The sequence below is a fragment of the Teleopsis dalmanni genome, chromosome X (genome assembly GCF_002237135.1).
Source record: "Teleopsis dalmanni isolate 2A chromosome X, ASM223713v2, whole genome shotgun sequence".
NCBI lineage: Eukaryota > Metazoa > Arthropoda > Insecta > Diptera > Diopsidae > Teleopsis > Teleopsis dalmanni.
The window spans coordinates 43,552,209-43,575,332 of NC_051848.1; the positions used below are offsets into that span (position 1 = coordinate 43,552,209).

The 23,124-nt window shown below is 30.6% G+C and overlaps 1 protein-coding gene across 2 annotated transcripts; it reads left to right on the forward strand.

Moving 5' to 3' along the window:
• The first annotated feature begins 264 nt into the window (after window positions 1-264).
• Window positions 265-21,855, forward strand: LOC119688168 (serine-rich adhesin for platelets). 2 transcript variants are annotated; one of them, XM_038102850.1, is made up of 7 exons: window positions 265-305; window positions 16,457-16,778; window positions 16,842-17,091; window positions 17,162-17,363; window positions 18,864-19,159; window positions 19,375-21,648; window positions 21,706-21,855. In XM_038102850.1, the coding sequence occupies exons 2-6, from the start codon at window positions 16,471-16,473 to the stop codon at window positions 21,613-21,615; spliced, it is 3,297 nt and encodes a 1,098-aa protein (XP_037958778.1). In that variant the 5' UTR covers window positions 265-305; window positions 16,457-16,470; the 3' UTR covers window positions 21,616-21,648; window positions 21,706-21,855. The 2 variants fall into 2 exon arrangements, with proteins under 2 accessions (XP_037958778.1, XP_037958776.1); XM_038102848.1 differs by having other exon boundaries at window positions 19,375-21,855.
• The last annotated feature ends 1,269 nt before the right edge of the window (window positions 21,856-23,124 follow it).

A 23,124-nucleotide genomic window follows, 5' to 3' on the forward strand; every position in this document is an offset into this window, starting at 1 on the left:
CTTTTTTCATTTGCCTGCATAAGAGGTTGCTTGGAGCCGGGAGAAGTTATCAAAGTATAGATAACCTCGTAAATTAAAATTCTAATAGAACTATTAGATGCAATATCCGTAAAATGAATCATGTTTAGTTATATCAACCTTATGTTATACAAAAAAGTTTTTATCAAATTAATCTAATTTAAAAACTTCTATATCAAATTAAAAATTATTGAAAATTATTACTATTTAATATACTTAACATATTTATTTTTTGCTTTATTTTTTGCAGAACCGTTAAAAACTGTGTCGGGGTAACTATGCTCGTGGTAAGAATTTGCAGCATTTTTCGTAACTATTATAAAAAAGAAGAATATTCTAAAGTTAAATGACATTCAGCTTAACTATTTAAATTCATAAATAATTGGAAATTTTTTGTTACACAAATTATTGATTAATTAACATATTTATATTTAAGTTTGTGCTTAGTTCTCCGGAGACAATTTTGGTTCAATCTCTGTACAGTCACATATCAAAGGGTTTTACATTTTGAATTACTATATCCTAAGTTCTAGGTACCGTATTAACTCAGCTCAGTAAAATGCACTTATAAATAAAAAAATGTGTTTTAGTATTAGCGTCAAAGCGTAGTATTAGCGTCTTGTGATCAATTGAACACACATGGATGTATTTAAAATAAATACATTTTTTTCCACTATGTTTTTTTTAGGTGCATACTCAGATAAGTTGGACTTATCCCCTTCACCATAGTCACACAAATCCGGTCGTATATTTTTCTTAAACTCTTTCAGATTGTCAGAATTTTTTATATGTACACAGAGTGAGAGTGTATAACTCTTTCTTACACATAGAAATAAATGAATATCTTATAACAATTTATACTACACTATTTAATTATCAATAAAAAAATTTAAATTTCAAATTATTATTTTATTTATGCGAATGGTCTATCATGATCGGGACCTTTCGTTACATATCTAGATTTCTATTTAAAAAACGTCATATTGAAGTTGAAAACATATCACTATTTTCGTATCTCACTGCTAATAACTAAATAACTAGTAAGCATCTTAGCCAGAGAACCCATTATTATGGCAAAATTCTTCCTCCGAAAAATATCAGGCCATTTTACAATATAATAGTTTTTATATTAACTATTTAAAGATTACTTTTAATTCAATATTATTTATTTATTTACTTACTTTTTATTTCTTTCTTCTCTATATTCCACGAACATATTTCTTCCTAACTTTAATCAATCCGTTTTTTTAAATTCATAAATTTTTAAAAATACAAAGTGAATATGCATATAGCACTATAGCTTCTGACTATTCATAGCATCTTAAAAAATATGCTTTATAACAGCACTTTTCAAATCTAGCTATGCCCAAAGTGATTTAATTTCTATATAAAGCCATTCCATTGATTGTAGGTTGTGATTTCATGTGGAATAAGTTTAATGTAAAATTATTATGTATATCTGTACGTTTGCTCGTCATTATTTGGAGTCGTTAATGCTGTTCTATTTAATTAGAATTATAATGCGAAAAAATTAAAAATAAACTCCGATAATCTTTTTTGGATTTACTATTAGCTCTAAAATCAAAAATGTAGTTTTAAATAATGGACACTTCAGACTTTTTAGCGTAGAATGATTTTAAAATTTAGGTTTGATATCATCCGATCAACTGAATAAATTTTAAAAATATCAGTTAAATTGAATTTTGAATATAAAAAATATTAAATAAAACTTTTGGATAAATTAAAATAATAGAAAAACGGACAGTTAAAGGCATCTTCCCAAGCAAATTTAGAATAATATCTAATTGAAATAAATAGATAGGAATATAATAAAAAACCTATAATTGTGTAAATTTATGTCCCGAATATTCTGTTTATTTAAGTATGAACAAGATAGCATCTAAAGAGTGCATGTAGACTGAAAAAACAAGAAAACCAATTTTGCTTAACCATATTATTATATTATTAACTATATTATAAAAAAAATAAACATATTTCAAAGGATAATTATATTTACTAGACTAAAGATGACTCCAAACTCGGTCATGATAGAATAATGGATTGTCATATTTACTAATTTTATAACTGCAAATAATAATAATCGAATCTCTTGCAAAGCATTCTATCCTCATTATCATTTAATGCTCACGATGATTCTCATAGCACTTATTACTATTGTTAGCAAAGTATTAGCAGAGTGAAGTAAAAATAACAATAATGTCTTCCAATTCATCCATAACATTAAAATCGTTGGGTGACTAAAAAATATTCTGAATTTGTAATCTCCTACCACGGTGGAAGAGTGTAGGCAACAGTAAGTTATCAAATATCGAAAAATTAAATAAGTTTGACTGTAAATAATAAGAATTATAATAGAATTAGACTATAAAATTACAAAAATAAGAGACGATATAATAGAAGAGTATGCCATCTCTGAAGAAAATAGTATCTTAGTTGCAAATTTGTGTATTTAATAATGTCAGTTTATAAATACATTTTTTTATAAATAAAGTTAGGAATATATATTTTTAAAATTTAATACTGAAAAACACGAGTTTCAAGCTTTGCTTTATACTGACTCATCAATTATTATAATAAACACAAATAATATGCATAAAAAATATAAGTTAACTAATAATAATATATATTTTTAAAAACTAACTACAAAGTGTCATATTACCTTCAGTATCCTGTTAATCTAAGAGCGAATTAGTTAGAAATATCCTTCAAGAATCCTTACTATCATTTAATGGGAAATGATAGTAATGAAATAAGTTAATCATTTATATCTAAGAGCAATGAAGTTAATATTCATTCTTTCTGAATATAAGGATTGCTCCATTAGATCATTTAAATAAGTAGAAAAGAAATTTTATTCCAGAACTGAAGACAGCAGCTCTTTACTTCTGTATAAAAATGGAGATATACCATATTAATAGATAATCAATCGTACACGAAATTTAAACTCTAACTGATCGACAGGTAATTCGAGAATTTATTGTTCTCCGCAAAAAAAGGAAAAAAAACATTTAAACCTATAGTATTTTCAATTTAAAACGATAGGAAATATCAATAAAAATTCCTTTAAAAAACACGAAAATAATTAATAAGAATTTAAGTTAATAGTAGATTTTATCAACTTAGAAGAAATTGTATGTATCCAATTCTAATTATTGATAATATACTAGATACATTAAACAACTCGTGTTATTTTAATACTTTAGACCTTTCAAAAGGATAACATCAAATTTAAATGTCCGAAAAATATTAGAAAAAAATTTAAGAGAAAATCATAGGAAAACGGGAAGTTTATGGCATCGTCTTATGCGTGAGTCCTCATTAAACGCAGTGATGACCATCCATCCATTTTCATAGATAATGATTGATCTGTGAGAATGTTACAAATTAAAAAAAATGCTTTCTAAGAGCATTAAATAAATTTCTCTGTGCATAAGACAATTGAATTGCTATATAAGTTTGTTTTCAATGGCGACATTAAGCAGAATAATGTTAATATTTTAGTATTGTAATTGTTTCAGACTTAATTGTTGATATACTCCACGTACTGCTCAGCCTTTCTGAGTAAAGACTATTACAAAGTGATAAACTTTTCACAAAGATTTATTGAGAATGTTTCGTAAACTGTTTTAAAAGCTGTTTTCGAGAAATCTTATACTACATCATCTTTTTCAGAATTGTCAGCTGAAAATTTTGCTTATAGTATGATTTCACGATTTGCTGATGAACATTTTTAGATCGCCTTTCTACCAAGTTTCACACCACTAAACTTTATTTAAAGTTTGAAATAAACAATTATCAAATTTTACAGTATTTTTTATTCTTACTATTATTCTTACTAATTTATTCTTTATTAAATAACTTTATATATTATATTTACGAATTTATCGCTTAGATCTTACGAATTGAATAAACAATTCTATCTAACTTCTTTCACGAAAATTGAAATTTTCCATTACATCCAACTAATTAATAGATAGCTTTTTTTGGATAATTTTGAGTTTAGATATATCAAAATTTAAAATCGTATTAAAACTTGAATTTAGCACATTCAAGGTCAATGTGTGATAGGATCAAGAACTATTGAATTATCTTTACAGATATGAAAACGTGTAATCGAAAAGTATATTCGTGTTCTTCTGCTTCTTGAAACGAATTAGTTGACTGATAAAAAAAAAATAGAAGTTACCTTTCAAATACCTTAGGTAGATATAAAATTTTAGATATCATTAGATGCTTATTTCATTACAAAAAATTGAAAATTACAGAAATTATTAATTTTAATTCATTTTTTTGGTTTAACAGCCTTCCAATTTAACTTTAGTTATTTTCTTCTGAATGTAACTGTTGACTATATATTAGAATCAAAGCCTGGCCATTAGAGTAAAACTCTTTCATCACTTTTTAAATGATTAATTTTTTTTTATTATATATAACATTTTATGATTAGAACCTTCGCAATGAGGGTTATTTTGACGTTTGTGCACTTTATCTTTGTGATACTGCATTAAAATATTATTAATTTTAAATTCTATATTTTCTTTTTATTATGTATTATACTCGTATATAAAAATTACATATTGATCGAATGAAATACTTAGCTACAACATTTATTAAATGCACTGACTGGCTTTAACTAAACCGTTTTTTACGGCACACCCTAAGTAGAAGAGACAAAAAATATTAAATGAAAAAAGTTTATATTAGAAAATTAATGCTCCATAGTCATTAAAATTATACTAATTTATGCGTTCATTCACAGTCATTTAACAATTTGATGTTCTTCAAGCAAACATAACAACGAAAAAAAGAAGAAAAAAAATTTGTTGACGAACTCATTTCTGACATGTTTTGTGATGTTTCGCAACTGTGGTGCTGATGTTTTATCCACACCAACACCCGATTAAGTCCCTCGGAAAGCTTTTATGTATTCCATTTTATTTTTGGTCAAAGTCACATTTTGCCAAGTTACCATACCGTATCCACTCATGTCATTTAAATTTAATGTGACGTTATCCTCATCAAAAACCCAGATAAAATAACACTAATTTCGAAAGGAGTGGCTCCAAAAAAATTACGATGATAAACATTAAAACAAAGACAACGCCACATACAGAAGTTAAACGATATCTAACTAAAGTCTAGACAGTCTAAGCTATTATTTTTATATAACTTCAATTAAATTTATTACTCTTAATAAGCATAAAAGTTAACTGAAACAGTTTTATAAACCGTCCTGTTAAATAAAGCCAGAACTAAAATTGATTTGAAGTAGCTGAAAAGTCGTAAAATTTTTTGCTATAAGAAAAAACTCAACCTTTTGCTATTTTCTTATCTTCGCTGAAGGACTTTTTGAATATTTAATGGCTTTATTAAGTAATTTCTAAAAAAAACGAAGTGGTCATTGTCATTATTTATCACATAAAACTTATTAGGTTAAATAATGAAGTAATAACGAACTCATGGAAAATAAAATATATATAGGCACTTTAGCCATACTAAATACATTCACATACTAAAGTCAACAATATTCACTACATTATTGTACAGGGTGGCCCAATTGTACTGCAACTTTATACTTTGACTACCTATATTTTATTATTAGAAAGTGAATTTCAGTGAATAAAAAAATAAATGAAATAATTTATTAGCTGGCTAATTGGTCATTTAAATAGAAATAAAAAAATTATAATTTATTATTTGTATTTAAAAACAAATTATATTTTATAAATATCTTTCCGATAGTCATCTTCAGGGAAAACTAACAAAATATACAATGATAAATTTATAGCGGAAAATTACAAAGAAAAATCATACAATAAATAGAATAATAATAATGACAACAAGAAAAACAACAAAAGAAAAAGAAAATAAAAATTATAAAATATATATACAATACCCTGTGTCATTTGCTTATAATATTCCTATAAGCCTAAGCACAGTTGTCCATATCCGTTTTATAATTTAGTCTCTTACTATTCAGAATTTCAAGTATGGAAAGCATTTCTAGAAAGCACCCTTTATTTTGATTTCTTTCTTCTTGTAAGATCTTTACATTGTTCAGATCAGCCTTGTGTTTGCAGTCAATACAATGTACAGCCAATGCTGTACTCTGGCCTTAGCACCCCTTTTATTTTTAATACTGTGTTTATGTCCAGCCATCCTTCTCTTAAGTTTGTTCTTGATCGTACATAGATATATTTTATTACATACTTTCTACCCGTTACTTTTACAATTCAACTGGTACACTACATTCGATTTTTTTCTTATTATTTGTTTTTAATTTGATGTTGCTATATAATATAGCCATTGTATTTGTTGTCTTCTTATATAACATGTCTTCTTATTTAATTTGACCAATAAACAATGAACCAATAAATATACTCGAAAATCAATACATTTTTCTAAAATAATTCAAATTTTCCATATAACTCCGAGTTTGTAGAGAAAAGCTACACGTATGTAAACCTTCAGAAGATTCTTTCAGACGAAAGGCTTAAGAAAGCCTTTCCTGAATACTTCAACAGTTTGAAATTTTATATGCGAATAGTTACTCTTAGTCTACAAAAGTCTTTATACCAAGAAGATGAGCATTGATGATGAAAGCAGCTGTGTAAACAAAAGAAGTGTAGTACAGTGTCTTTCTTCCATTTATGAATTAAAGAGCTTTTTGATTTGAAGAGTAGATGACGGTTTCTTGTATATAGAACTGTTATGTTATGTTATAACCTACAACAAACCAAAACTATAACTGAATTTTTATCACATTTTGCTTTCATTTTTAAATATTTATAAGCGAGTTTTGCTTAAAAACTGGGTTTCATATTCCTTAACACGTAATCACAGTGTAATTCAATCGTATATTTAATTTTTTCTAATATTACTTGAAATACAATACGTACAATAATATAAATACATGTTTCATTTGACTACGACTAGTTCAAGTGCAGAGAACTATCAAGCAATTTTGTTATATTTTACAATAGATTTTTCAAATATTAAGTTGGCAAAGGTTTAGTGCTAATTTAGTAGTAATCTAAATTATTATTAGACTACTCATTCGAAAATAGATCTGAAGCTTTGATTTGTTTAAATCTTCTCAGCAGGCCAGATTATTAGACAGATGGTGAGCTGTCTTGTTTGAATGCAGTTATAACTATTTTTGGTGCTTTACGGCAAATTTTTATTTTACTGCATCTACAGATTCAATCTTCAAGTTCCAATGATAGTCAGTATTCCCAATGCAACACGGAGCGTTGACTAAATTTCTTAGGACATTTTTTTGGAAATGTAGGATTTGAATTTACAATTTTGGTACACATCTCCATAACTGGATTCCGTACGTCCACACAAGAACTAAGACTTAGCTCCGGTATATTTAATTGATAACAAAATAATTAAACATTGATATAGTAACTTGTACTTTTATTGATTATATTTATATACAGCGTACAAATAAACTCGAATTAATTTTATTAAAATAAATATTATTTATTTTGTTATGTTCATTTTAAATAGAATTGTTCCACAAGCAATGCAATCCGCTTTACTTTACATTGATGCGTAACTCCACTACCTTAAAAATTTATTGTCTGTTTCGCATTGGAAAACATAGTTCTTTACATTGACTATTAAAGTTTCAATCAGAAAGATGCACATGCAGTCATTGCGATCTCTCAAGCTGATAACCACCGCATGCAGTATCCATAATTCATTGCGTTTCTTCGTTCTCAATACAAATATTATGACCACCTTAATGTACATTGTGACCGAAAAGTTTCCGGAAATTTTAAATAAAACGCAAAATTCTTAATCTTCATCAATATTTATTTTATCTCCTTCAAAATATGCTCCATTAGAAGCGATACACAAATGCCAACGTTTCTTCCAATCATCAAAAACATTTTTTATAGGCGCTTTCCGGTATGGCTTTGAGTTCCCTCTGCGAATTCTGTTTTACGTCTTCTATGGATTCAAAACGCGTTCCTCTGAGTGGTAATTTGAGGTTGGGAAACAGGAAAAAGTCACACGGTGCAAGATCAGGTGAATACGGTGGCTGTTCGATGGTATTTATTGAATGTTTGGCCTTAAAATCGTTGATAATGTTGAACAAATTGAGGTGAATCGGAACAAGCCGGGCGTTGACACGTCGCATACACAAATTGTCCACCAAAATCAAACGAGCCATCTCACGACCGATGCCTAGCTCTCGTGCTATCTCTCTAACACTCACATGAGGATTTTTGAACACGATTTCCTTTGCCTTTTCAATGTTTTCGTCGGTGGTAGAGGTCGAAGGTCGTCCAGAACGCGGCATGTCTTCGACGGTCGTACGACAGTCCTGAAAGGCTTTGTACCACTCATAAACTTGAGTTTTCGATAAAACTGATTCCCCATAAGCCTTTTGTAGCATTCGCAACGATTCTGCACACGAAATTTCGTTCGAAAAACAAAATTTGATGCAAACTCTTTGTTCAATATTTTTTTCCATTGTTTTTTTCGCAACGCACTACTGAGGTGAACTGGTTTCAACAGCTGCCGTAAACGAACTGTCTGACAGATCGCGCTCATTTTTGGCATAGTAATTAAGGACAGTGCTGCCAAACTACATAAACTTAAAATATCGAAAAATATACAGCGCGCGAATTTTAAATGAGAATTTCCGAAAGCTTTTCGGTCACAATGTATATCACTGCTTACGAAAAATACCATATCATTGAAAGCGTACGCTAGGGTTCCCAATGGTATTTATTTGTAAAATATCCAATTGCTTTGCAATTATGCGGTCTCATTTTACTTTGTTTTTAAATGAAGTACTTTTGTAAAACTAAGAAAATAAAAATATATATTGAATTCGCAATTCGTACATAATAAGACCATAATTAATTATTATAATTAATGAGAAAGCACCAAAAATGTGTTCATATAAAATGTGAAAATTAAGACAAAGCCACGAATTTTGTCGGTTGGTTAATTGAGAATTTATGAATATTTTAGGTTTACATTGTGACCGAAAAGTTTCCGGAAATTTTAAATAAAACGCAAAATTCTTAATCTTCATTAATATTTATTTTATCTCCTTCAAAATATGCTCCATTAGAAGCGATACACAAATGCCAACGTTTCTTCCAATCATCAAAACATTTTTATTAGGCGGCTTTCCGGTATGGCTTTGAGTTCCTCTGGGCGAATTCTGTTTTTACGTCTTCTATGGATTCAAAACGCGTTCCTCTGAGTGGTAATTTGAGTTTGGGAAACAGGAAAAAGTCACACGGTGCAAGATCAGGTGAATACGGGTGGCTGTTCGATGGTATTTATTGAATGTTTGGCCTTAAAATCGTTGATAATGTTGGCTCGGTGCGAGGGAGCATTATCGTCATGAAAAATCCATGAATTATCCTTCCACAATTGAGGCCGTTTACGGCGGATATTTTCACGCAAACGTCTTAAAACAGTCAAATAATAGGCTTTATTGACTGTTTGTCCTTCAGGGACGAATTCATGATGCACCACACCACGAATATCGAAGAAAACAATCAGCATTGCCTTGATTTTCGAGCGACTTTGGCGTGGTTTTTTCGGTTTCGGCTCGTCTTTTCCTCTCCATTCCGATGATTGTTGGCTTGTTTGCATGTCGTACTCGTAGACCCATGTCTCGTCACCCGTTATGATGCGTTCCATGAAAGTTGGATCGGAATTGGCACGATCAAGCATGTCTAACGAGACCTGTCCACGATGGTGTTTTTGGAACAAATTGAGGTGAATCGGAAAAAGCCGAGCGTTGACACGTCGCATACACAAATTGTCCACCAAAATCAAACGAGCCATCTCACGACCGATGCCTAGCTCTCGTGCTATCTCTCTAACACTCACATGAGGATTTTTGAACACGATTTCCTTTGCCTTTTCAATGTTTTCGTCGGTGGTAGAGGTCGAAGGTCGTCCAGAACGCGGCATGTCTTCGACGGTCGTACGACAGTCCTGAAAGGCTTTGTACCACTCATAAACTTGAGTTTTCGATAAAACTGATTCCCCATAAGCCTTTTGTAGCATTCGCAACGATTCTGCACACGAAAATTCGTTCGAAACACAAAATTTGATGCAAACTCTTTGATCAATATTTTTTTCCATTGTTTTTTTTCGCAACGCACTACTGAGGTGAACTGGTTTCAACAGCTGCCGTAAACGAACTGTCTGACAGATCGCGCTCATTTTTGGCATAGTAATTAAGGACAGTGCTGCCAAACTACATAAACTTAAAATATCGAAAAATATACAGCGCGCGAATTTTAAATGAGAATTTCCGAAAACTTTTCGGTCACAATGTACATATAAGTCAGACAATTTCACTTTCATACATAAAACTCCTTACAGTGTGTTTTTAAGAATGCTTTTATATCAATTAAGAATAATTAAATGATATCGTATTGAAATAAGTAAATACACAGAATAGATTAATCATTTGTTGTTACAAATGATAGCAAACAACTTATGTGAGTTAATGTCTTTGTTTAGTGCGTCACTCATACGCACCGTTGTGTCGATAAATACGATAATATATTGTGTACCATTAATTGACATATCATCTCTAATTAGAGCATAAATTTTTGTGTGTTGTTTATTAAATTTCTGGAATATTACATTATAAATGGTAATAAAATAAAAAATTTCAAAAAAGATAAAAATTTGATTAGTGTTTATGAATTAATAAATTATGAATGATTTATTGAACGGTAAATCAAATTCATGAGCCGCTAATGGATATCTATATTAAATTATTTTTGTTAGTTTATATTATCGTTTATGAAACAATAATACTACTATCAGCAATTGGAATGAGAATATTAAAAACTTGAAAAAAACTTTATTAATTAAAATTACAAAGAAAATTGTTAGAAAGTAAGAAGTTGCATGAATCGACAAATTGCACAAATTTTAAAATGGAGCTCTATGGCTTTTTTCTTAGTGTATTTTTAAAAAATAAGAACTTATTCTTCTGTTCATATTGCATTTTCCTAAAATAAATGTCTAAATATCATCACCCCAGCAACAACACCAAAATTTAAAGAAAGACAACTTTTTTTCGGTTTATTTGCATAATTTCTTAATATCAGAATCCGTACTTCTTTCTTTAGTTTTTGTTTTTCAGTACGGAAATTAACCATTTATTGAAATTCTCATAACGTCATAACATTGACATAATTAATGAATAACACTCACTAATTTTGTATAATTATAGTTTTAATTTAAAGATAAATATTAGATTCTAAAGCCTATCTTAGAACTAATGCTACTAACAGGGCTTCGAAAGAAATTGTCATCACAATTTTACTTACACTACAGTATCTAATCTTATTTTTATTTTATGTGACTCATGATACACGACTGCATAAATTATTAGTTATTTTTACTCCTAATATTTTTTTAATAATTTTTTTAATGGCCAACTTTTCCAGTGAAGTGTTTGTGTAGATTGATACTGAAAAGAAACCAGTATTGCTTTGTGATTAAATTTTTGTATTTATAAATAGTATCGTTCCCATTGCAAGTTAAGTAGGAATTTTATGTACAGATAAAAGAGGGGTGGCTGATTTGGTTATACCTATTCGAAATATTATTTCTTATTTCCAAAGTTAAAATAGTTTTTCAAAGAACAATAGTACCAGTTAAAAGAAATGTTGATAACAGACAAAAATTGATGATCTTAAAACAATGCATTATTCCAAGGGATCAAAAGAGTTGCATCATCACTGAATGTAGCGTATCAGGTTAAGGGTAAATCATTCCAAAAAAAAACAATCATATGATATTTAAAAATATTCGTCTTTGGCGGAGAACTTTTTGAACACTCCAATCAAAGTCTACAAATATTAAAACTCAAAAGCATGTTTAGTTATCCTGTATTAAAAAATCATCGTTTAATCAGACATTAGTACCAATTTAAAATATTTATGATGATGTTTGCATTAAAGACAAAAAGTGAGACACAATGTAAATTCATATACCACACACTTTGCAGTTTAATAAAAAACACTTTCAGCTGATTAAAGTACTAAAACGTAAAGAGAATAATTTTTTATGCTGGAGTGTCACATCCTCAAAAGGTGCCGTAAAAGTAATAAAACTTTTGGCGTTCTTGTTAAAATAATGTCATCAGCACTTCGACGATTCTGTTGTTCGTTTTGTGAGTGCACGATATGTCAATAGTCATAAATGATTTCGCTGTCAAAACCTTAAACATTTTTTATAAAAAATATATAATTTCCGCTTGTTCACTTTTCTCGTACTCACACTCTAAAAGTGTATTGCTTAAATGGCTTTTTCGTCTTAACAAAAAAAGACGAAAATCATCATTATTATTGTATGAAATCCTTAAGTATGTTTTTCATCTACTGCTGCGTTTACTTCACTCTAAATCATTTTCACCAGCAATACAATTGCTCAGTGTTACCACCTTTTTTTGTTTTGGTTAATATTTCATTTTTCTTTACTGTTTAATAATAAGTTGAATCATTTTCATGATTATTTTTGTTAAGGTTGATGATTTTTATACTTTAACTAATCATAAAATTGTCCAACGGACAAAGGTAGCTAACGAATTGAAATTTAACTCAAAAACTAACTAGATATTTTCATGGACATTTCTTTAAAAGTTATCAATAGAGACTTATTAATAGTTTTTTATTGACTTCTGATAACAAATGTTAAGCTGAAGATAAACGGAAACTAAAAAACTAACTAAAGGGGGTAAGTCACAAAAATTCTCAAAGGATGCAGTGATGTGGGGACAAGTACCCAACCCGTTTTTTTAAATCTAAAAAAATGTAGCTTCGACTCGTATCACTTATCTAACTATTCTTTATGGAAAGCAAACCAAAGGCTAATAATAATACAATAGATTATCGACCTTCACTTAAAAAACCAGACAATACTTGGGCGAAAAAAACCGTTTGAAAAAGCTCAATATTTCGCAAGCCATTTAAAGCACGTTTTTACTCTACGTGATATGAACAGCTATTGATGTCAATGTTTCCAATTTTTTGGAAGAAACTTACCAAATGAAAAAATTAAGAAATCGATAACATACCAATTAATATTAATTTAAATTATTATTAATTTAAAAAACGAGAAATTATTTCTACCATTAAATCTCTTAAAAATTAAAAGACACCAAATTATGACCTCATAACTGCTAAAATCTTTAAAAAACTTCCAGATGTTGCTTTAATATTTATTACCCATCTTTAAAACGCATTCCAGCTCTATGGAAAGTTGCCGAAATAAAGATGATACTAAAACCATGAAAAACACCTGAAGATGCTAAATCTTATCGGCCAGTAACTCTCTTTCCCATTCTCCCAAAAGGGCTTGAGATCTTTTCTTAAAACGTCTTATGCCGATATATGAATCGAAACGAATAATTTCGAATCACCAGTGTAGATTCAGAAGAAAGAAGATGCTCATATGCCACTAATGTCTATATATGATAAACTGGCAATAGACATGAAAATGTTGACTTATAAATATTCCTATGTCTCGAGTTTAACTAACTAGATCAGAGATTTCAAATATCTGCTTAGAAAATAATGCAGAGAAATGAGTTTACATGGTCTCGGATCTAATTCACAAAACCATTGTGTGAAATTATATGTTTATCAAATATTTCCTGAAATAAACAGATTTTCATGCTTTTTGTGATATATGATGGCTTTGTTTTTGCTGTTTCGCCGTTTCCGTTAATCATAGAAAAAAGAGTTATTAAATATGGACCATATTTAGTAGTATTCTATATTGACTATAACTATTAGACTAGAGACTTCTTGAAAAAAATCTGGACCTACGTATCAGAGTCTATTTATATTATAACGATAATATGTACCAAATATTAATCTATTATTAAATATCTAGTATTTGAAAAACACTCTATATATTTTAATTAAGTAAACCACTGACTATATGTGCGAAGGAAGCTAAAAGAAGTGCTATGTAATTGATGCACTGTTTCGATATTAGTGTATTCCAGTTAAAATGGCAAAATCCATTATATAATTAAGTGAATACGGAAAATGTCTCACTTATACTATTATCAAATAATATATTGAAAAATCAAAGTACATTTTCGAAAAGAAGGTTGTCCAATGAGTCCACAATATCACAAACTAAAAAGTAAAAGTTTTGCATTGATAAAATGTGAACAATTATGGGAAAGCTTTATGTATCTGAAGAGTTATGTATGTGCGTTAGTCCCTAAACATTTCCGTTTATACATATATATTCGTATTAAGAAGGCCGAAGCCTCTGACAACAAATATGAAGTATAACCGCATGAACCAAGTATCTAAGTTGTTGTTATTTATGCTCGTAAACGAGACTATCAGATTTCGATTTTAATACTTCGTTTGTGGAATTGATGTTGAATGCTTTCACGGTTGCTTGAATTTCTGTTCCCACAATTTTATCTTCATCTGCCAATACCAGAAACCGCAACACATAAACTCTATATGCTCAATCAGCTGGAAATAAGCTGATAAAATTTGTTTATGGAAAAGTTTAGCTTCAAGTCAAGTAAAAACAAAAATGTGTTTACGTAAATTTTCCAAGCGGAAAAAAGTTAGTTTAATACTCAAAGAGAAGAAGAGCAATAATCAGGTGAAAAGCTTTAAATAAGAAGTTGAAATCTTATACAAAAACACATATATGTTGAACTGCTTTATCAGACACAAAAAGTTGATAGTTCAGATTTTATACTAGATATCAAACCAATGATTTCGACTTAAATGAACTATTAAATTTCCCAAAAAAAGAAAATTTTATATTCAAAATTATTTATCAATGTTAAAAAATTTGTAAATTTTCAAAAACTATACTGCAAAAAATCCTTGAATAGTTGATGTACCATTATACCTATAGGTATGTGTTTTAGTAAGATTACGGGTATGTTGTTATTTAACCAACAATTCAACAATTGTGACAATAAATAATAATAAAATTATATGAAAATTATTTATTAACAATAATAATTAATATTTGTAATTATATTTAACAAATATAGTAAATTTTATATGGTTATATAAAATTTGGCTATATTGTTAGCCAAGAATTCGCGTTATACATCACTACTAATAAAAAACTTTTATATACAAATGAATTTCAATTGTTTTTTTTTTCTTTGAAAAGGATTTCAAGCATCTATTCCGTTGTTTTCTTAGAATTTTTTATTCTTTCAGATTAATCAAAATAATTATTTCCATTTAAACTTAAATAGTTAAAACCTTTAACATTTAAAGTGGCATTTAAAATATTCATTTTCATCCCGCTGTTTCATCTTTCAAAAGGAAGCTAATAATTTTAATAAGATTAAAATAGCTTAGAGTGAATTAGGCGCAATTATTCTATGTAAATATCAAGTATTTATAACTAATTAATACAAAGTTACGAAGTCCAAGAAAATGGTGTTCAAAACTATTAAACATACCAGAGGTAATGTCAACTAGTACCTAAAAATATTTAAGGTTACCAATGCAATAGTAACACTCGTACTTCTGCACTTATATATTTCTACCTACATATATACATTCAATAAAACGTACTAAAATACGAATTAATCTCTGAAAAGCGTGAATATGAATATGAAGTTCTTAAATAATTTTGCCAAAATTAATTTTATGTTAGGAGCCTTATTGTGATTTTAGTCACACCACACTCAAGTTTTTGATAAAATAATTTAAAAATGACTGAAAGATGTCACGAAATTCTGACGCGACAATTTGACTAACCTTAAGCCATGTTCTCCTAAGAAGTTGTTCTCAGGTTATCTGGTCAGTGACCTTGTTCTGTATTATCATCTCTACTATATGTCAGCTTTGCTTGAAGGCTTGTAAGACCACATTTTTAGTCATTGTTCTTCTTAAGTCTGGAGCAGGAGGGCAATAGTAGACTAAGAACTCTTATTTCAATTTGATTCCAAGTTCAATCATACAAGTCAAATACGGCTTTAAGTCAGTTGGCTAATGAACGCTGACTCTGAGCTTGAAATTTTGCAGAGTACGAGTTCAACCCTTAGTTCTTGCAGTCTCAAAAAATTATTAACAAATAAATAAAAACTAAGGGATAGTTCCAAGCCCACTGATAATGGGTATTTGGCAGTACTCAAAGCTGTATGGTCAGAAAGTCTGCAGCTATCGTCTCTTCTAATACCTAAGTTCGATAAATGCTTTTTTACTCCGTAATGTCCAGCGAGAAACCCTGTGACAAGTTTGTTGCCACTTCTGTTCAGCATAAGTAGCTCCCTAGTTGAACGATACGGCATGGAGTCTTTAACTGGTCTGTAGGTAATTGTATTATCTCAATTCATGAACATACTTAATAAGTTTTAATTTTACTTTTCAAAAAAATTGTATAATATTATTTACTATTTCAGATGTTTGTTTAGAAATGGCAATTATTTCACGACGTGCTACTGCTTCGTCGTCGTCTTCATCCACGTCTTCGGCTTCAACAACTTCTTTAGTTTCTCTAATAGAACCAGATGTTAATAAAATTTTATATACAAGCAAATCAGTTCGCAGTATACCGTCAGATATATCCCATAAAGGCAATAATGCAGCTACAGAAACTATTTTTCCTGACACATTGCATGAAAACAATGTGGTTACTCAATTTACTACAGCAACTACTAAAACCACAATGCATAATGCAAAGCAACAAAGTTTTACAACAACAATTAAACCAACAACAATTGGGTAAGTTAATATGTAAATATAAATTTACAAAATTGAAATAAATAGCAACGTAATCAACTGTAGCTCAAATATATATGGTTCTTATACTGCCCACCCAACACTTGTCGATATCGATGGCACTGCCTCAACTATCTCACCCTTCTTACAAAACGAAACGGAACGGGATCGAATACGAGCTGAATTCTTTGCCACTTACGATGTTATGACAGGTGTACGCATAGCTGCAACACTGGGTGGTTTCTTTGGACTAATGGTTTTCTTAATAGTGTGGAAAAGTCGAAGTAGTTCAAATGAGACCTTGAAGGTTTTAAAGGTATACATAATAAAGAAACTATATGAGCGGATTATCAGAATAATATGCTGGCTTCTAATTATTCTATTAGGATCCTAAAATGGCGGCAGTTGCCGCTGTTTGTATGCAAGAAGAGGAAGAACGAGAAATTCAGGAGGCAATGGTAGCTACTGGTATGTCAATCTATCCAGATGAATATGATGCTATAATTTATCGTAGACAACGAATGTTGTCTTTGGGAAATGTAAGCGCTCCGCCCATGCTTAATAGAGGATACCGATTTTCATCAGTTGGTAAGTAACAATTTTATCATGTCAAAATATGAACGTTTTTTAAATTATTTTAAACTTAATATTTTAAAATGTTAATTTTTTATGCATATATAAAACAGCATATTTTTGCTATTAACTCACCATTTAATATTTATTTGGTGCAATTTTCAACCAACATATTGTGTTTGTGATTTAACTTCACACTTAATTTTTTTTTTCAAGAACATTCATATATCTTATCTCTTATCTTTCCCAGTGATTTTGTCATTTATTTTTTCTATTGAAACATTTGAAAAATATTTCCAAAACGTTTTTGGATTGTGAGAAAGAAATGTTATTTCAATTTTGTAAAAAGAAAAATCTTCTCCCTATTTTTTTTTTAATTGAATATGGGTATAAACTCACCTATAGACTCACAGATACTGCAAATTGAAGTATAAGCAAATTGAACACGTTATCGGCGCACTGGATTTGAGCACTGAGAACAATTACCATGAGCTTTTCGGTCCCATTGCAAACAAAGTCTGCAGACTCTTATTCCCCTGAGTGCATTGCTTTCCTACTGTGAAGTCGATTTTTCTACTAAAAAAGTGAACGTTGTTCTTTCGATTTTCGATTATTGTAAACTCCAATGTACCTACAATACTAGGAGCAGATAAGCTTAAAATAGACGAACATTAAAACTGTGTTTATTTTAGGAAAAATGAAAATCTCTTAAATAGCTCTTAAGATTTTTTCTTTTTCATTGGATAGACTTAAGTATAAAATTTGAACCCAATGGAATAACATTGATAAAAGTGGAGAGGGGTCGAGTTATACAGTATAAGTAAAAAAAATACAATAAAAAATTGTACATAAACACAAACAAAAATTTTATTTTCTTATATAGAAGACTTATGCAGATCTGGCCGAAATTTCATCTTTAGCAACTATTGTAATCTCTATCTCTAACAGTATTTTCATTTAATATCTTAAATGTCCTAATAATAAAAAAAAGTATTTATGTAAGCACTTCCAATTATTTTTTCTTGCAGAATATTTTCTTAAAACACACTTTCCGTGTATCTTTAATCCTTATGCCGGCTTCCATTCAAAATACACTCGGGGAACTGCCACAAAATTTCTTTCTGAACATACCCAACATTAAAGCTTTTTTATATAATTGCAGCATATTGATTCTAAAATTATTAGTTTTTTTCTGTATGTCTACTATTCTTCAAGAAATCTTCAGTAAAATGCAGTGCAGGATATATCAAACAAACATTTCAACGTGTAGTTGACCTTTCATGTAGACTTATTACATAAAAGACTTTCAATGACTTATTTATTAAAGTTCCTAGCTCATATATGTGAAATATATTTGAAATATGAAATATATTTGAAATATGAAATATATTCGATTATATATATATTAGTATATATAACAGCAATTGACAGCAGTGCTTTTATTTTATCTGAATCATTTCAATGCTATATAATAAATGCATTTTACTAAAGCTTCGCATTAACATTAATTTGCAGGTGGCGGTGGTTACAGCAGTTTGCTGGAACCACCGCGTCGCTTTTCATATTCTGCTACATCAGGCGGTAGTCTAACTGGTGGTCGTCGCAAAAGTGGCTCAGAAACATCACGGATACTCAGCAATTACCCAATGGGTAGTAGCTTCGGCACAGATGACTATTTTATTGAAACTGAAGATGAACTCGATAATGGCGATTATGTGCGAAATGAAGAACAACTGGAAGAACTGAATGCCATACATAGACGTACAGATTCAACGAAAAGTAAACAAGGGTTTCTAGAAGTGCCACTTATGGTTAGTAAACAAATTTTATTGTGCTAGAGTTATCAAAATTTCATACAAAATCCGATAACACAATATTTCAATTATTAAAGTAAAGTTATAGAATTAAAGTTACGAATTTTTTATTATTTATCGTAAAAATAAATAAATAAAGTAATTTTTTAATTTATTCAATATGTCAGATTTAAATATTTTTTAAAATTATTAATGCTAATTTTGTTTTTCAGGGGCAAGACTCCAGACGCAGCAGTGCCATGACATGCTGCAGTACGGAGAGTTCGTACCTCGAACGCCGCTATTCTGCATTTACTTTAGGCTTGAGTAATTTGCCGCCATCATTACAACGTAAACTTTCAGTAACTTCGCGGACATCCAGTACTGATAACTGGGATTATTATTATCCTGATATACAAGTTATACAACCAACTCCTAAACCGTCGCCATGTCCTTCAGAACGAAGTATCTATGAGCAATTACAAGTACAAGTGGGTACGACAACTGCACCTACCACAACAATACCATCTCATACATTACCTACAGTTACAACTGCGATAGTGCCTGCAACACCAATTATCGCAACTGCAACAACTGCAATGAAAACAAGTGCACAAATACCGGGTAAAATTGCTAAACCAAAACTTGCTGCCAATTGGAGCATAGGTTTACCAACACCACCGACATTTGTTAGGAAGCAAAGTATAGCATATTATGATCCTACTAGTGCACAGGCTGGACGCAAACAACAAATACATTCGATAAGTGCCGACACTGTCGATATTTATCCACTTGGTGGTAAGTTAGCAGAGACGAGTAATATTGGTACAGGATTATTAAGCAACTTCACTAAACCCATACAGTCAGCTCCACCAGCTAGCGTGCATCAGGGATTTAACTTTTCTGATTCGCCGATAGAAGAGCTGCGATTGAACGTACACCGCAAGATTGCAGTTATTGAACTACATCGGCCATATGCCGAACAAATGACACCGCCACCAGTTAGTGGACTAACTTTTGAGAACAACAATAGTTATCCTTATACAATTTCAGCAGCGGCCATAGCCGCTGCAAATGCAGCTAATTCAAGTAGTATTAGTATGGATAGCAATGAGAGGTTGAACGGAAGTGGCAGTTTTGGAACTGCCTCAGCAAAAACTATAAATGTTGAGAAACGCGCACCACTAGCGTCACTTAGTTCCTTTAAAATATCTTCACTCGAATATCAAGACTCTGAAATGGGTTCAATTGATGATGATTCAGTTTTTATAGATAGTGCCGCAGACACAGATGAAGATATGCAACAATTAAGCAGTGACAGTGAAGAAGCCAGTTTAGGCGTACACGATACCAGTCAAACCAATGAAAAATCCAAGTTAGTAGCTTCGGCTGAACAGGAAGCTCCTGCAAACATACGTCACAATCAACACATAAAACACCCCATTGAAAAACGTTTCAGTCTGGTGTCTACGAATATTAATGCAACCACTGCCAGCCGCGTCAGAAAACCATTACTGCAACGTCATCGTACTATAAGCGTATCATCAAGCGATCGTGTCTCACTTATTGGGCCTCAGTCTAAAGAAATTCGCAATAAAGGAACTGGCAGTGGCACTCAAACACCAACAACTACCGTGCAAACTGTTCCTTTAGAGACTCATTTTGGTACAGTCATATGCACAAACAGTCCACCAATGCATTCGAGACGTGCACAACTTTTACAACAATATAGCGATCCGCACAGTTTACCAACAACGACAACGACTACAACTAATACAGAAGACGACACCTGCCCCACTTTAAATACAGAAATATGTACTGGGGCGGATGTAAGTTACACTGCTGACATCGATGGAGGTGGAGGATCTACAACACAAACCCAACACAGTAGTTTGAATACGATTGTAAGCATCGGTCGAATAAGTCCCTTGTCGGACAATAATAATTCAAACTGTAGTGCAACTGCTGGTACTAGTAATGTAGATACTGAGAGCAACACAACTAATATGCAGACGAGACCACAACTTAAACAACAACTGCCACGCTCCAGGCTCGCAGACGATCCTTGCGTATCTTCAATATCCGACTCCATTATTAATACGCGTCAACCCATTATATGCATGCCATCCTCGCTTAAAAGTCTTATACTACGCGGGACAACAGGGTCAGATAAATTAAGTCCATTGGGCACTGCAGCAGCACTTCCAGTTACAAGTAACACACAAATTAGCAAAAGTGCAACCAATTTAAGTCTATCAGACACAAACGATGATATAGGGAACATCTATGCTCATACCAGTCCTTGCCCATCTGTTATGCTGGAACTGCCCTTAATAAAGTTACCTACTGACGATAGCTCAGAGAGTTCAACTGCTTCTGATAATTTTAAATACAGTCGCAGCAAAAGCGATGATTCACGTGATCCTAGTCTACCAGGTTCTTCCAGAAAGTGGTCCAAGGAAACATTATTTTAGCTAGAATTTACAAAAAAGCTAACACAAAAATTGGTATAAGCAACAAAAATAATACAAATGATAAATGATAAATTACTTTCAAATTTCAAGAACTTCAGACTTCAGACTTTAGATGGCTGCAAATTTCTTCATGTCGAAGACACGCACAACCGCAAGTGGAAGCATAAACATCTTCAATAAAATTTAGTGTACGTTAATTAATAGCAGCATTTAAACAGAGCTTAAATTATAAAAACAATTATGTTCGATTTATAGATTTATAGCTAAACTATATGCAATTAGATATAAATATATATGTATAATTTGACAAAAAAAAATATGAATTTATTTTATTAAGTGATGTGCCATATGCAGGGATAAATTTTCGCATATAAAAGAGAACTTAAACTAAAGAGAGTCTGCAGATAGTTATGTGGAGTAAGTCATTCCAGTGACGTATGAGTATATGAGTGGGACTCAAACATTGTTTTCTTCAAATTTTAGTTTTCTTATATATTTAAAACTATTAATAAATCGTACACTATATGACACCGATGTCGAACCTGTAGCTTGAGTGTCTAAAGTGGCACGTAAGCAAATATCTAGTCTATAGAGTAGTCACTACTTTTGTAGAGCGATGATTTGATACCAATGTCTGGCCAATTTTCGGCACGCCTTATTAAAAGGTTCGCCATTACTGCTTTAGGCAAAGTCGATTTAATAAATTTTTCAAAAACAACTCCAATAAATTTTTATTTTGTACGCTGGTTTGATATTTGAATTGGCTAGTGCTAAGATCAATTGCTACTGTTAGATATATCTTTCCGATTATGAAATTTTTCAGTAAATGCAAGAGAAATGTTCTTACTTTTGAAATATCCAATATATGCGAAAATTGATCTGTGGTATGTACACATCACATAAAATAGAAAACGGGTAAACTTTATTGCATTTCAAGAGCAATTATTTAAGTATTAGAAATCAAATAATGAAATTATTTAGCTTTAAGTAAACACATTATGAATGAACTTTATGAGCAAAATAAACTGAAGTAAAGTTAAGGCAATGAAAAAGTGAGGACCTAGCGTAATTCGGGGCGCTCATCTACTTAGTATGTAAAGAAAACTATAATATGTTGTAAATCTTTATGTTTAAGATGTTTAAATTCGTATATGTGTAGAGACTGTTTGTTGCGTTGGCTTATTGGTACACGAACAATCCTTTTATAACTTTTAGAAAATCTTAATTATACACAAAAGAACATAAAAGTATTAAATAAAACTAATTTCATTGACACATTTATTTTTTATGCAAGAGCTTAAAATATTTTCACTTATCTTGAAGCGTGAATTAAATATCATTCGCTAGCAGACTCAGATTTGAAATATTTACAAACATCTACTTCAATCATATTATACTTTATTTATAAATCAAAATGATGTACAATGTACAACAGTGAAAGAGTTCTCAAAAATAATCAGCCCAGAAATTACAATACGACAATTTAGTACTACAATTTAAGTTATATTC

What these genes read in the sequence shown, in the direction of transcription:
- LOC119688168 (XM_038102848.1), top strand. Translation starts at nt 16,471, where the DNA reads ATGGCAATTATTTCACGACGTGCTACTGCTTCGTCGTCGTCTTCATCC. An exon ending in AGACCTTGAAGGTTTTAAAG is followed by an intron (nt 17,092 to 17,161) that starts GTATACATAATA and finishes TTATTCTATTAG; the next exon opens with GATCCTAAAATGGCGGCAGT. An exon ending in TTCTAGAAGTGCCACTTATG is followed by an intron (nt 19,160 to 19,374) that starts GTTAGTAAACAA and finishes TTTGTTTTTCAG; the next exon opens with GGGCAAGACTCCAGACGCAG.